The 16,576-nt window shown below is 37.0% G+C and overlaps 1 protein-coding gene across 1 annotated transcript in view; it reads left to right on the top strand.

Moving 5' to 3' along the window:
• The first annotated feature begins 164 nt into the window (after positions 1-164).
• Myo31DF (Myosin 31DF) overlaps positions 165-16,576 on the top strand; it is a 44,757-nt gene continuing 28,345 nt past the window's right edge. Inside the window, exon 1 of the mRNA XM_053753329.1 lies at positions 165-389. Coding sequence (XP_053609304.1) covers positions 301-389 — 89 coding nt within the window. The 5' untranslated portion in view covers positions 165-300. The remainder of the gene's footprint in view (positions 390-16,576) is intronic.

The following is a 16,576-nucleotide window of genomic DNA, read 5'->3' as shown; positions in this document are numbered from 1 at the left end:
TTTATGAAATATAATATAAGCCAAGTAAAGTTTATTTCCATCATTTAATAAAATGAACTTAACTTAATTAAAAAAAAAATTACAGTATAATAATATTTTTTATGGCAATACTAACTAAACATTTCTATGGTTACCATTTCCATTACATCAAAATAACTGTCAGTTTGAAATCAATGTTCTGAAGGGAGGTTGTGTTTCGGGTTGATAAGAATTTAACGGTTTGTTGACATCATACGTAAAATAATTTTGTGTATGTGATTTATCTTGTGTTTCTGTGAATATTAAAGTGGCGTAATAAAGATGGCCATGCAGCAAGAAGTCGGCGTGCCCGACTTTGTCCTACTGGACAATTTGACGACAGACAACTTCGTGGAGAATTTGCATTTGAGGTGAGCACTTATCAGATCTTTTGTTTCAATTACTTTTTCCGCGTTTCGTCAGTGGTAATGGAATGTCTCACGTTGTTATCGTCGTTGGAGTACTAGATAGATGTTATATTTTATCATAAATATGTAAAATACCTGTATGACAAAATATCCTAATGTGTTTAGTAGTTTGAGTTTCAATGATTTTGAAAAGGATAACCCCTAAGACTGTTACCCCTTTTGAACTCAGGACCACCAGTTGAGCAAGCAGCATAATTTCTAACATTTTTTAGCCAGGTATTTAACTTGATTTTTCAGAGTGCATGAAAGCTTAGGTAGATACCTACCCAGATAAATACATTTCGGACCTGAAATCATCATCAATATATTATTTTTTTTTGTAAAATTTGCAGAAGAATGTTGACAAACGTTAAAGAAAGGAGGTATTTGCCCAGCAGCGGGACCTACATAGCTTGAACAAAAAGTGTTTATTAATCTTTTTAAACTAATTTTGCTAATGAATGAAGAATACGTACTCCATATGTACTTCATTTTACTTTAAAATGTTCTGGCTCTGCCTGTGCGTATGGAAAGTGATGAAGACATCTATCATTAAGGAATTTTGTTTTTAGTAGATTGTATAAATATAATAGTGGCCCTTGTTTCTGATGGAATTGAAATTTAAAAAAATATGTAAGCTAGAAATTTTTTTTTGGAAGGCTCAAATTTTCGACAAGGCTTCAGTGCACTTTGTGTGAAGTAAGACATTTAAAAAGTCACATTTTGTGATAAACTATTAAGGTGCATATTATATTCCGTGTCAATCTCTACCTTGACGTTGGCAAAATCATTGTTTTGGTGAACAATGGAGCCATGACACTTAAAAAAAAAACATATTTTTGACTGTGCAGTCACCACAAGCTCTATGGCCAAATGTGCTACCCACTCACTTATGTTGGCAAATCTTTACACACCTGTAGTTTGTTTTGGTACCTATTTTAATCTGACAATCGCACAGAATCAAGACACAATGGATAAACAATTGTTTGATCGACATTAAGAATTTATTTATCTACATTAGACACCTATTAAGTGCTAACTATATCAGATTATACATAGCCTGTAGACTAGGTTTTGTAGGAATGAGTATTTATATAGTTTTATTATTATTTCCTGTATTTCTTCCGACATCAGTGCAACCACCAGCCAATGATCAATACTCCCATTCTTGGACCATCTCACTCAGACAATTGAGTAACAGTCATGTTATGTTATAATATTAATAATAAAAATTACATATAATTGTGATTTATATATTTTGATACAGGTTCCATTGAAAAACACATCTATAATAATATTATAAATTCAGAAGTCTGTTCCACTTTCATGGCTAAACCACTGGAGCGGTTTTAATGAAATTTGGTATCAAGTACCCCATTCAAACAAAGGCTGCTTATTTTTTTGGGGACTATACGTGAAAATAAACGCGGGCGAAGCCACGAGCAAAAACTAGTGTCAAATAAAAATAACAGCTGCACTATTTAACATCATGATACAAAATGCTTCAGGCAAAACACTTGTAAGTATACCTACTGCCATAATTACTTTATGACTCACACATGATATCATAGACATTCATGCATAATGTAATACCTAACTCATCTTTACAGCTGTGGTTTTGCTTTCACAACAGTGTGATGAAAAAGTTTTAATCGAGTGTTTATGAACAAGGAGCCATCGTTAACAACAATATAATTATTTAGCAGCCCGCCCGGCTTCGCTCGGGCCGAAACATAATAAACTATGCGCCTAAACCTTCCCCAGGAAGCACACAATCTATTGGTGAGAACCGCATGAAAATCCGTGCAGTAGTTTTTGAGTTTATCGAGAACAGACAGACAGACAGACGCGGCAGAGGACTTTGTTTTATAATATGTAAGGAGGACGTCTGTACTGAAGAAGTAGATCTGGTTGGGTGAAGAGTTTTTTCGAGTAATATTTTTTTATCGACGCCAATGGAAATAAAGAATTAACACCACTCAATGAGTGCCATTAGTCTTTCTTATTTCTTGGTTGGGGATGCCAGCGCGACCATCAAACAGCTTATCGTCATCCCATTCTGGGACCATTTCACCTAATTTAGTTATTTTATTAGTGTCTCAGACGCTTTTGGCCCACTTTTAATCCACCTGGTCTCTGAACAAAAAGTGGTTCACTGTCACTCATTCCATTCCCAACACGACGCATGCCGACGGCATGTGTCCTAAAATTTTATTTATTTTAATTAATAAATAACATATAGGTAGGCACCTCATTTGTTTCATAATTCTCTTCTGAAGCTGAGTGACAGTTATACACACATCCAAAATTACTGAACATTGTAAGTTCAATTTACTTAAGTGTAGAGTGTAGAGGAGCCCTAAGCACCTAAGGAGAGCCCTAGACGGTTTTCCGAACTTGTCACGGGAACAGGAAAAATACGCGCAGGATTAAATGATTCCTAAAAACAATATTCTATGTGGCATCCGTTAAACGGCCTTACTCCTGATATTGTAATAAAAAAATCTATGTTGGATAGGTACTGTTAAGCCGGGTCCGCAGCGCCGTGTTTTAGTGTTAGCTAACACAAAAACATTGTTTGCTAACCGATTAGGGGCGTGGCCTAACTGTTATATATAAGAAAAATAACAAAAACATGTTTTCCGAACCATAAGGATGACATCCCCGCGTTCGCCTGCGGGGAGGGGAAGAAACTCATTTTGTGTTAGCGCTCACTAAAGAAAGACATAGGGCAGCATAGCGCAAAATGGAGTAAACAAACATAACAACAATAGGCGCAGCGGACGGCCGATTTTTCTAACTTGTTTTTATAACATGTTAGAAAATGCGGCCCGGCTTTATACTCGTGCATGATAGTATGAAAATAAACGACCCTTCAACCCCATTAGGTAATGGAAGCAACAAGTACCTATTTACCGCCAAAGAACCTTAGAAAATATTGAATTCTAGAAGTTTACATTCAACATGTGACATTGATGCCGCCGTCACCTCAAGATGATGTCACCTCCAGACCACCTGTCTCGTTTTCCTTGTGCTATTGTTTATGGTAGCAATGGCATCCTTGTCGACCACAACGGTTCATTGTAGGAAAAAATGCAAGAACAGTCTGCACAGTTCTCACAATGCGTTTGTTTTATCGCTTTTTTAAATCGATAATAAATGATCCTTCACTCGACCGCGGCGGAAACAAGAAAGTACAATTATGTTTTGACCTCTGTCCATCCTTGTTTCCCTGTGTTTACTCTGAAGGCGGAATTTTTTTTATTTATGTTTTAATCTAAATACCCGATTACTAAATGTCCGATCGTGCCTATGTGGCATTTCGATTCCAAAAAAAATAATTTTCTTCTTTTTCTAAACCCTAAACCTAAGGTTCATCTTAATTATTTTTTAAGTAGGTATCGGTTGTGGTTTTACTACCGACTGCCTGACGTCAACCTTCTTTGGTAACGGTAAATTGATGAAATTTATTTTGATTATGTGAGAATCAGGCCCCAGGAATTAAAGCCTCTATGTCATGTCGGAGGTTTATGCTTCCAATTGAAAACGCACTGTCTGCGCGGTCTAGGCTTGTTAGCTTCTAGTAGCGAGTCGACCGTAGTGCCATCTGTCCGTAGAGTCGTGGATCACTTGTGTGGCTTGTTATTCGTTGCGTTTGGTCGGCTTTTTACATCTGCGCCGTTGTGCATGTGGCGTGGTAGATGTCGCCACATTACTCCCCCCGGACCGGAGGTCTGATGAAGTCTTGATGTGCAGTTTGAGCGTCTCGTGTGCCATGTTACTCGATATCCCAGTGAGTCGGGATGCGTAGGTTGAGCTCATAGTCTGCGGTGAGTCGAGACTGTCGTGAGCGGAATGTGACTTGTTGACACTAGTCCCTACAAGGCTGCCACGCTGGTGAGCGCGCGCGTCCAGACGTGGGTTGCAGGGTGCGTCGGCGTCGGTGAAGTCGAAGAGAGTTGCGGGTGCCAGAACCAGGAAGTGCATTGCGTCGGCTGCGATGGTCCTGTAGATGCCCTTGAAGATGAGTTTGCTGCTGAGAGTGACTGCTTGCTGCTGACTTGAGACCAATGAGGGTGCGAGGAGTGATGCTGAAGATTAGAGAGTAGGAGAAGGCTGCTTCCAATCACGCCGGGTGTGATGATGGCGAAGGCTACGTTCAATCACGTCCGGGTCACGGGATTATGCTCGACCGCCACACAGTCAACTGCGTGCGTGTCATATTATCTTTTCCGCGGTACCTTGATGTGATGATGACTGTACTACGTACCTATTTGAGGACATTTTTGATCTTCAATAACCTTTGAACATACGGCTGTCTTGCAATGCTGCGGCAAACGTCTCATAACTGTAGTCATTGACTGAAAATTCCATTTCCCCACATCAGTCGTACAATGGAAACATTTTCCATAAGTGGCCATAACTTGCCATATTGTGGCTTCGTATACACACAGGCAATTTAACAAAGGGCAACTTCTTCCTATGTTCCCTGGCCACAATGGCGCAGCCAATGACTCAATAAAAGACAACAATTGACAATGATGGGTTTGAGCACGCCTTTCGACGCGTTTATTATATTCTCTCTGAAATTGTGGTCGCCAAGTGGGTCTGGCTAGGTAATGTTGTCCACCGGCGTCCCGATTGTCTGGATTTGGCGTTATTCGAAAATAAAAATCAGAAGTGGGGTGTACCTGTACTGTCCAAACAACGTCCGGGAACCTAAATCCGGTTACCGAACTTTTGGCGGGTTGCGTGAGTTCATAAACTTTCAGGATATAACAGCAAACGTTGCCCAAAATATTGTTTTTTTTCCTTCTGTTCGGTTTTTTCTTCGCTGTCGATGATTCGACGTTTGGGGTGCTAACTCTCACCTTAGAGCCTCTGCACAACCTCCTGTGGACACCGTGCCGAGGCGATTTAAGATAACAACGGCATTCCCAAATAGAGTCGAGACACGGCCGGTCGTAAAACCAAAGTTGAATCTTCAAAAGATTCCTTCATTTCCCATACGTACATGTTGTGATGAACACATTACCTCACTTTAAATTTACTTGTAATGCACAGTCGATACATTAACTTACCCAAATTGATAGCAAATTCGCCGTTATGACTGCGGCATAGACTAGGTCTGTGCAGGCTAATTTGCGGTAGCCTGTAACCCGGTTCCTGGAGCCGGCATCCAAGATTCGCCATAATATCAGCCACGGTGTATTTATAGCGATATACTGCTTCCTCCCGGTTTGTCTATAGTTGGACGTTGGTAGATACTCATACATACTATACATACATATAATATCAATATCTTTTTAAACTGTGGACATGGGATATGTGTCAAATGGGGGGGAAAAACCGGTTGCCAACTTTTTAAAGACCAAATAATTATTTTTGTATTCAATAGACATAAAGATATAGAAGAAAGGATATAATTAAAAAATAAATTGTACCTATAGTTAAAATTCTATACGTTATTTCTTAAATATTTATTTTTAAATATGTTTTTAATAGTGTTCAGCTTTTGTTAGGACAATTAAAAGAGCGATATTTTACTTACTTACTATGCTGATAAAATACAGTAGCTCCGCTAGGTACTATATGTATTATATATTTTTTTTCATATTATAGTCAAATACCTTAGCTAGCAGGATTATTTATTTTAAAACTTCATTGCATACAATATTACCAAAAAAAATATGTGGAGGAGGTTTTTTTTTTATAAATTTGAGTGAGTTTGATTTTACCTCATTCTAGCTTGATAGAAAGCAAAAATGAGGTTTAGTCTATATATAAGTAAAAAATGCCTATACACGCTTGCCTTGAAGATGCTAAATTGTAGGATTCGGGAAATATTGACGCGGCGAGAGATTATTCAGGTCTTGACGCCATATGGCATTATTTACCAGTCAACCATATGACCAAACAGATTATAATATATAGATTATATTATATCGTGTTTTTTCTATATCATATATTTCAGACAATCGACGGAATCTTATCAGTGCTATCAACTGTCGATAGGCTGATAAACGCTTCGCAATAACCACTTGTTGGAATGTTACCAATATCATTGTAGGCTATATCGGTAACTACATATATTATATTATTTTATTGTAAATTGCTGTTGCTGTTATATATATATATATATATATATATATATATATATATATATATATATGTATATATATATATATATATATATATATATATATATATATATATATATATATATATATACAGTATATATATATATATATATATAACAGTGCAAGCAACAGTGCCATTGTATATAATATAGCAAATTCAAATCATTTAATCAAAAATAAGTCTTTCACAGACACTCTTTCACTTCAAATTTTATATTACTAGCTGGGCTTCACTCCCGTGGGAATTTCGGCATAAAATGTACCCTACTTTTTATTCTAGGTTATATTCTACCCGTGTACCGAATTTCATAACAATAGGTCCAGTAAATATTGCGTGAAAGAGTAACAAACATACATCACATTAAATTTCTTAAAAACATTTTGGAACGACCACTGTTGAGATGAAATGCCGAAAAAAACTAATTTAAAGTGTTGGTGGCTCCTATCATGTCATAAGGGCTTACGTTTCATTCTTGTTTCTTACAAATATATTTTTTGTATTTTTTTTGCATTTAAATTCTAAATTTGTACTTTATAAACAGTAGTTCGTTATGTCTGTCCGTCCGTCACTGGCTTAGCTCAAAGAGTACTAGAAAATTGTAGTTTGACAGCCTTAAGCGCTCAAGGAATTATTCTAGATTTTGATCCAGTCTTTGAGTTTCCTGCACTACTGAAACGTCAGGTAGTATGTAGTTTAAACGTCCGTTTTCACTATTACAAAATTCATATCCTCATTGCTTTAGTCAGATGCCCTTAATAGGTTGTAATTGTAGTGCACTTTGTACTGGTTCACTTAGAGAGGAACAAAATATCTACTTGTATCTTTGCATAAACCAATAAAGCGATGGTGAAGACAAAAATTACCACGAAAATCAAAATTTAAAAAGAAACAATTTGCTCCAAAAATATTTCCGCTTACTGGCAAAATTCTAGGTGTCCTTCTTCTTATATAAGAGCTCTTGTCGGTGGAGTATACGCCACGCCTCTCTATCCTCGGCTTTGCTTTTAAGGTCTCGATACGACACGACGCCTGCCTTCTCTTTCAGTTGCTTGCATAACTCTTCCTCGGTCTCCCTGGACCTCTTCGTCCTTTCACCTTTCCTTTCTTTGTTATTAGAAAAAAGCATAAACAATCTTTATAGTGAGTATAACTGACAATAGCAACTCTCTCTCTCTTGTCTCTCTCACTCACTCGGCTTCGATTGTTTCTAAATATACCAATGCCGTCAGCGCTGCAGTGTAGTACGTAGCGTAGGTTAGACAATAATAAGATATACCAGTTCATATATTGTACGACGTTCCATCCTCACATGGCGACCCTGCCAGTTAATTATATCTCGATGAATGCCGCATACTTTCATGAATGCGAACTGCATAAATGTGCAACACTGAATGCTGAATTCGATAAGCTATTACCGTACTAACCTCGACACGATTCTGTTTCTGATGTTATGATGACTGCTTCAACCGAAATCCGGGCTGTCCCAATTCCCAATTAATTGTGTTGTATGGATGGAGATTTGTGGATACGTTTGCGAGGGACCTTGATGGGTTATTAATATGTTTACAACTTCTGCCTTCGAGAGTGTGTTAATCGCTGCTAACACCGGTGTCTGGTCTGATAGATTTTATTGAAGTCGCTTAAAGACAACTGACTTGACTTTTACGTCTGCCTACCGGGTTTAGGGTTTAGTGGCAAGTAATCGCTCTAGTGAACTTAACTGTCAACGAGTTTGCAAGTTTTCTTAACATTTTTTCCTACACCCGAGGCGAGTTCATACGGAGTCAAACGCTATACATAAGTCAGCTTGGTATACGACCTGAGTTTGCGTAAATCATACCCATTGCACGAGTGGTATTCGAATCTGGGAGTGGGACATTTCGTTCACAGGTGGACGGTCTTAACCACTGGACCACATTCGCTTCAATATTTTTACGTAAAGGCGAAGACGTCAAAAACGACGCAATCTCGAAGCTTAGGTAAGTTAAGTTCAATCTATCTATCTATCGAATGTGTAGGGGCCGTATATCTGTAACTGGCCCCGGGCTTAGCGACATCACAGACCCGAATGAACTTCGGAAGATGTGTGATGATAGACTATAAAAGATTTTTAACTAAAATATTTCACATTGTCTAAACAATCGCTACGTACGAATGACTAAAGCCGGTAACTATTGCCATGTTTTTCAAAATAATTCATAGAAATAGTTGCTTTATTATTAGAATGTCCTGTTTTTGCTTAGAATTGATTATGAATAGCTTCTAGAGCTTTCCAATAACATTATAATGTTTTCTTTGTGTCTTTCAAAGTCGGCCTTCGTTTTCATACAATAATAACACGTTAGTCTTGATTGCAAATGACTCTAGTATCTACTGAGAACTGTTGAGGTTTGGAATCCGCTCCCCGCGTCGATATTTCTGGGATATTAATGCGTGAATAGGAATTTTTCGAACTGTAAGTACTTAAGTAAATTTCACTAAAATTATTACTAAAACTTCTTAGTCCTATTCAATGTTGAGGGTCGTGGCCCGTGGTGTGAAATTGAGAAGGCAAACCGAACCACATTAATATTGACAATACATAATGTATTCCACGTAAAATACTATGAGGTAGGTCTTGTCTTGGGCAATATGACGACCTCGGTGGCGCAGTGGTAAAGTTCTTGCCACTGAACCGAGAGGTCCCGGGTTCGATCCCCGGTCGGGTCATGATGGAAAATGATCTTTTTCTGATTGGCCCGGGTCTTGGATGTTTATTTATATATGTATCTATTTATAAAATATAGTATCGTTGAGTTAGTATCCCATAACACAAGTCTCGAACTTACTTTGGGGCTAGCTCAATCTGTGTGATTTGTCCTAATATATTTATTTATTTATTTATTTAATATTAATGCTGAGGTTTGGTTTGCCATCTCCATTTCACACACTAGCTGATAAATCATCAACTAATCCAGGTTTTAACACGATGTTTTCCTTCAGCGTCTGGACCACAAGACCGCCGCCGCTTCATTTATTGTTAATTATTCAATTTAAATAAATAATATTAGCTATATTACTTATACATGCATTCTATGTTGTATGAGAAAATATTTTACCGTTAAGGTATTTAAGTCTCATAGTAAAAGATATGATTGGATGTACGTCGTATCGTAATCAATAATTCATCGTAATCAAACAACGTTTGGTTGGCCGGAACCGCTTTTTCTCAGATGGTCAGTATGATGTGTATGTTTGCCTACTTATTGCTTATAAATATTAATTAAAAATCTTTTCACAAGAGATTTCCTCGAACATCGAATAAGTATTGTTTCAAAAATTGGTCCAATCATAAATATTTTAGTAAACAAAAAGAGAAAATTTCTCTTTGGAGAAAAAACTTCGTTTTGTTGCGCCTCTTGACGTCTGCGCTTTGGAAGGCGGCTTTTTGATGTAGAGTTATGTATTTATACATTTGGATAGGCACCTCTTCTACTACTATGAGAACTAAGATGAAATCAGCTAGTTTGTAAGGATGTACGTTTGTTAGTTTATCACGTAAAATCTACTGGGCAGATTGTTATGAAATTTGGTTCACGGGTAGAATATAACCTGAAATAACACATAGGTTACTTATATCCCGAAATACCGACGGGCGAAGCCCCGGGGCGCAACTAGTGGTATACAGGTCTCTCTACATATGAAGTACCAAGCGCTACTTCCTTAGGAAGATAACAAAATAGTTGTGATCTGCAGCAGTCATCATCATTACTGGTCATCGCGTTACATTAACCTGCGTCACGCCAAAATGACCACTGCGTCTCGAGATATTGGGATGAATTTCGCATTTCTAACGAGACACGTGTCTAATGAACAATAACTGAGCATTAGCGGGGTCGATGACCTGCCAGTCTGGTCGCGCCAAGAAATGCTTCGAAATAAGGTATACATTGTGATGATTTACCTTTTACATCCGCGTCTAATCACACTTGAGACTTTTAAAGGGAGATGTCGTGAGGAAAGTGTTAGCCACAAATTGCAAAGGGTTTTTTTTCACGACGTTCAGCAGGCCTACCATCAATTTTTACAGAACGATTCCAATGCAACTCAGTTCATGGTAAGCCCCCAGTAAGGAACTGTAAATAGGATATTTTCCAACAAGATCTTCGCACCAATCATGCAACATCTTGCTCAAACATTTGGACCAGAAACAACTAATTCGGAAAAAAATTAAATAGGTACTGCACAAAGTTTTTTTTTATCTGTCATTAAATAAATAAATTCATTCAATTCATTCATTCATTCATTAAGTTTTTTTGACAAATATATTTCATGTTTTTTTTCAGTTTAGGTTTCGGCCAATAATTTAGCCGACTATTTTGACTTGGTTAGAAGGTTTTTGGGCTTTTTAGAGCCTTAAACGCTCTTATAGATGACGATAAAATTTATTTTTGATTACATTTTTTAAAGAATTCCAAGGTTCGTTTTCTGTCAAAATCACGGTTCCATAATATCTACACTTATAAGTTCCGTACATAATTATATCTAAACCTTAGTACATAAAAGATTAATGAACCATTAGCGTCGAACTTGACTGCTGCTCTGCTGCACCCTGTACCTCCTGCTTGCTTGTCGAAACAAACACATGGCAACTGTACGATTAGTTATAGTAGTGTTCGATTTTTATATTTGTATAATATTGCAAACAAACAGAAACGAAATACTAAAACAACTCTTCCTCAGCTATTGTTTGATACTATTTTATCCGGAATAAATAAATATATTAGGACAAATCACACGACACTTGTGTTATGAGATACTAACTCAACGATACTATATTTTATATAAAATACATAATATAGAAAAACATCTAAGACACGGGCCAATTAGAAAAATATCATTTTCCACACGACCCGACCGGGGATCGAACCCGGGACCTCTCGGTTCAGAGGCAAGCACTTTACCACTGCGCCACCAAGGTCGTCATACAATAAAATAGTACCAAAATGTTCTCAGAGCGTTTCGACCGCTGCGGCCGCGCTGTCATTACACTTTTTCAAATTTTAGCAAAGACAAGAATCACTTTTACTATCTGACTTTAAAATAATTGATTTGTACTGTGGTAATGTAAACTTTATGAATGATTGATTTTCGAAATGATTATTTCCTCAAGAAAATCAAGGGATCGTAATGACGGCCGCAGCGGTCGAAATGCTCTGAGAATGAGAATCACTTCCGTTGCGTAGTGTTAAAGATCTAAACATACATAAAGACAGATGGCGGGAAGCGACTTTGTTATTAACCCACGGTGCAAAAATAGGGGAGTTATAAGTTTAACGTCTCTGTCTGTGTATCTGTCTGTGGCATCGTAGCCCCCAAACAGAAGAATTGATTTTCGTTTAGTTCTTTTCGTCATAGATAATTTTATCCTGAGTGTTTTAGCCATGTTTCATGAAAATCGGTTCAGCCGTTTAAAAGTTGTAGCGAAATTAATATTGAAAGTCGGGGACTTTTTAATTTGTCTAACAAATAAACTTGTACTTTAGAATGTATTAGTTTGAAGTAGTTTAAACTAAAATTTGAGTTATTATATAAAAAGTAGTGATTAAATCGTCATCGTATCAGCACTTGTCTGTCTGTTGGTAGTATGTCAAAGTTTGTACTCTTCATAGGTTTTCACATTTTGCGCGGGAGGAGAAGCTTCGATCTCTACACACCTGCATGGAAGCGCTTAATAATCTTAAATTACGTAGACCACAGATCTGCGTATGCGATCACGTTAGCACATGCGTCAAGGCAGATTGACTCAGTCTGCTACGTGTGTGCATGATGATTGAAGTGTCCAACATTCATTTGCCAAGTATTTTGTCAAAATACACTTTTATTTGTTTTCACGTCACTTAATAACTAGATCTTTATTGCTCTCAATTTGTATTGTACAATCTTATGATTCAATTTGTCACTAATTTTACTTACAATTTCTTAGAATTTATCACTGTTTCCAAGGTGAATTAAGTGCAAGTAAGAGAAGCGTGCTATATTACATACATAATTTTAACTATTAAGTCTGGACAGAGATATTACACATTTATTTCTCTATTAAATAAATATAAATATTAGGACAAATCACACAGATTGAGCTAGTCCCAAAGTAAGTTCGAGACTTGTGTTATGGGATACTAACTCAACGATACTATATTTTATAACAAATACATATATAGATAAACATCCAAGACTCGGGCCAATCAGAAAAAGATCATTTTCCATCATGACCCGACCGGGGATCGAACCCGGGACCTCTCGGTTCAGTGGCAAGAACCTTACCACTGCGCCACCGAGGTCGTCACAACTATTAAGTTATTAATTCTTAAATGTTTGTGTAATATGATGTAACCTTTCTCTTCGTATATTAGAAGAGAAGTTCTCAACAACATAGACCCAGAGACATTTAACAGCATACCGTAAAAGTGGGGCATCTTCATGACGCCAAATACCAAAAGGGCAATGTTGAATCACACGCACCAAACTGGCATTTTGTATTTGTTGTGTACTTGCTTGAGCCCGCGGCTTCGTGCATATCGAGTTTCTCATAACGTACTTATAAAACTTTCTCGATACAAAATTTCAGACATTTTTTTTATTCCGTTTCTTACGGTTTACAGGTACAGAAGTGCTATCATACAAACACATTTCCCACAGCCGTATACGGCTCGTGTAAAGGGAGAACATGTGGACTCTGTGGGCGCAATGACGTGCTACGTGCGTGTTTTGTTGTGTCATGGTAGCTCCCGGTGATATTAAATAAAATATTATAAAAGTAAATAGTAGTAATGCATGCTGCATTATCCGTGAAAACAAGGTCGTTTTACTCAGGTGTGTCTTTATGTTTTATCATATCATAACGACAAAACGTGACCAAGCTAATCTCGTCGTAAAAAGATCGAGTTACAAAAACTAACGTCAAAGGATATTTCAAAGGTTGATTTATTGTAATGAATCATAATTACTTCTGCTATAAATGATTCTTCATTCTTTACCTTTCTTGACTATATATGTGGGATAGCATGTGATTAGGATAATTCTCCATTTTGTACAATCAATTCTTATTTATCTCGATGACAGTCCTTTCCTACTCATACTGTCTATGTGTCATTGACGCAATCAAACCAGATTGATCTTCTTCATCTGACTCCATTTTTTTCGTTTGATGTTTGTTTGTAATATATATATAATAATGTTCAATAAATACTTACCAAGATATACGTGCCTACTCCTGTAGCGTTTATAGTTGTTTCAAGCAGTTTATTTATTGGTGGTGTCCCACTCCTGGGTCCCACAGGCTAATAAAAAAGCGTGTAGTCACATATCTTCACGTATGACTACGTATGACTTTCGTAAGCCCCTTTAGGCAAGGACGCAGGAAGCGGAAACGACGGCTTACGCGTGATTCGCATCGTCATGTTTATTTCCGTTTGAAGAAAGTGCCCACAGATATGGGTCTGACTAAAACAGGCCTTTCTCAAAATGCCCAGTTGCCCGTATCCACAAGTACGAGTTGGACTTGGCCCAATATTGCGTTCAATCGATCCATTGCTCAATTTCGTCTTATCTCACGTTTCGCTCATACTAAAACTAAGCAATGTATCTTGGTTGACGTTGAGCCTCCGTACATAAGTCAAAACAGAAACCTTCCCAAATTCTGCGAATTTGCTCGAATTATGTAATATATGTAATATGTAGTACATAAATAATAAATAAATAATTATATTACGACAAATCACACAGATTGAGCTAGCCCCAAAGTAAGTTCGATACTTGTGTTATGGGATCAAACTCAACGATACCATATTTTATAACAACTACATATATAGATAAACCTCCAAAACTTTGCGTAGTTTATATGAAAGATATTATTTACGAGCAATGTACGACGAATCTGCCGAAGTTCGGCGAACTGTTGGCCCATAGTGTATTAAAGGCATACAGTCCGCGTTTTGGTCGGATTGTTCATACTGCATTCGCCGGACTGCGCTGCGTCGATTACGCAACCCGTGAGGTGGTGACGACAATATTTGTTTTGGTCCCACCTTGAATGTTTGTTTTGAGAGAGTATGAATTCATAATAGAAACTGGATCAATAGTTGCCGATGGCCGGAGGGGTCAAAAAGGCAAGCGAAAAAACTTAAGTCAGATATCATGGAGTGCAACCCCCGCGTCAAGTTTATATAAAACTAACATTATACTATAATAAGGAAATTTTAGATCAAAGGAAAGTGTTCTCGCTATCCAAAAAAGCAAAAATATTATTTGCCTTATCATTGTTTTAAAATGTGATGATGTTCCAAAATGCAATAAGAATCCTCAACATCTGAAGTCGAGAGAAAGAGTATTTTAAAACGTACTTTATTTGTTATGCAGTGCTAGCATTCGTATACCACGAAAGGATAGCATATGTGGCCACGTGTGTCTTCGCGCGTGTGATACATATTACCAGGTCAAACCCGCAGAATTGGGTTATATCATAATTCCGACCACGTGTCGCAATAGTAAAAACGTTGTTGTCATTGACCCCAAAGATCGCAGACGAATGAAAGATATTTTTAATTTCGGCTGTTAGTCTACGACACGTTGGTGTGATTCAAACAAATGGTGGTATTTGGTGAACAGTTAATATGGTGTTATTTATTTTTTTGGTTCTATCATCTCTATTCAGTTATTTTTCGAACACTAATTTAAACACAAATTGTAAAAGGTCGAAAAAGATGAACGTTATCCTGTTTTGACTATTAATGCAAACCAAACAAAAAGTAATGTAAAATCTTTCGTACTAGCAGAATTTATATAATTAAAATGTAGAGGATCCGTGGCCAGAAATTTCGTCATTCCACATAAAGATGATGACACGATCCTCTGCATAAGGATTACGACTGAGAAGATATTTTCGGACAGTTTGACACGCGTGTGGGCGTGAGTTTTGAGAGACCATTCGTGAATAAGCTGTAGGATGCTCTTGATGGAATGGAACTGACTGACCGATTTCTATTTAGATATGATTTTAATATTAGACATAATCTTCGGCAGTTATTGTTTTGAAATTCAGCATATTCCTGAAATATTGAAGTATCTTAATTATCTCCAATGATTTTATTACAGTTAAGTTTTAAGAAAACTGCTAAAGTCTTAGTGTGGTTTATTTTGATGTCTTACAGCAACGTTTGATCCAAGTTGATGCGAATACATCATGACATCATTTTTAATTGCATTGATCTGATTCTCAATTATTTGATCTAATCTAAGACACGATTTAATTTAACATGATACGTTTGCATGATACAGACCAAGTTTGGTACGTCTAATAGAAATCTGAAGAATTTTGACGAACATTCTTTCACTTGAGATGAAAAACAGTTTTGTGTTGTTTAGGAAATGCTATGATTCACTTGAAAGCAATGTTTTCAGTTAATACCATAAAAGTGTGACAAATAGGTCCCGTATAGAAGATAGTAAGAAGGTATAAAATCTAGTAGGTATTTGTTTTGTTAGTAAATACAACAACCGTAGTCATCGACTATACGTCATGTTGATGTTATGATTCATGTATTGTTTTAGCTTTTTTTTTCAGACGTATTTATACAGGGATTAATAATTACATTGTAAGTTTTGTTTATAACATGGAATTCGAATAGTCTTTACAAATTTATCATAGGATATTGAACTTCATTTCTTTCACTATGGGTCAGTGCAAACGTCTTCCATATGGTGCCATCTACAGTCGGTAAAATAAATGAGGGCGCCGTCTCCTGTTCGCCGGCAACACTGGGTGTTTATCAACCAATATTGACCTTTCTATCTGGTATTGCGAGGACAAGAAATTGTTGCGTCGAAAATCAGTTAGTTATCTTCACTTTCTTGACAGACTACTCTGTATCTGAAGGCCTACCAAGAAACACACAAACACGTAGTATGTTATTAACTTACACTGTCTTCTTCTTGTCTTTTTCTGTCTTCTACTATACTGTCTCCATTTCCCA

Source organism: Plodia interpunctella, chromosome 13, assembly GCF_027563975.2.
Source record: "Plodia interpunctella isolate USDA-ARS_2022_Savannah chromosome 13, ilPloInte3.2, whole genome shotgun sequence".
In the NCBI taxonomy this organism is placed as follows: domain Eukaryota; kingdom Metazoa; phylum Arthropoda; class Insecta; order Lepidoptera; family Pyralidae; genus Plodia; species Plodia interpunctella.
This window is presented reverse-complemented; position numbering and strand designations above follow the sequence as displayed.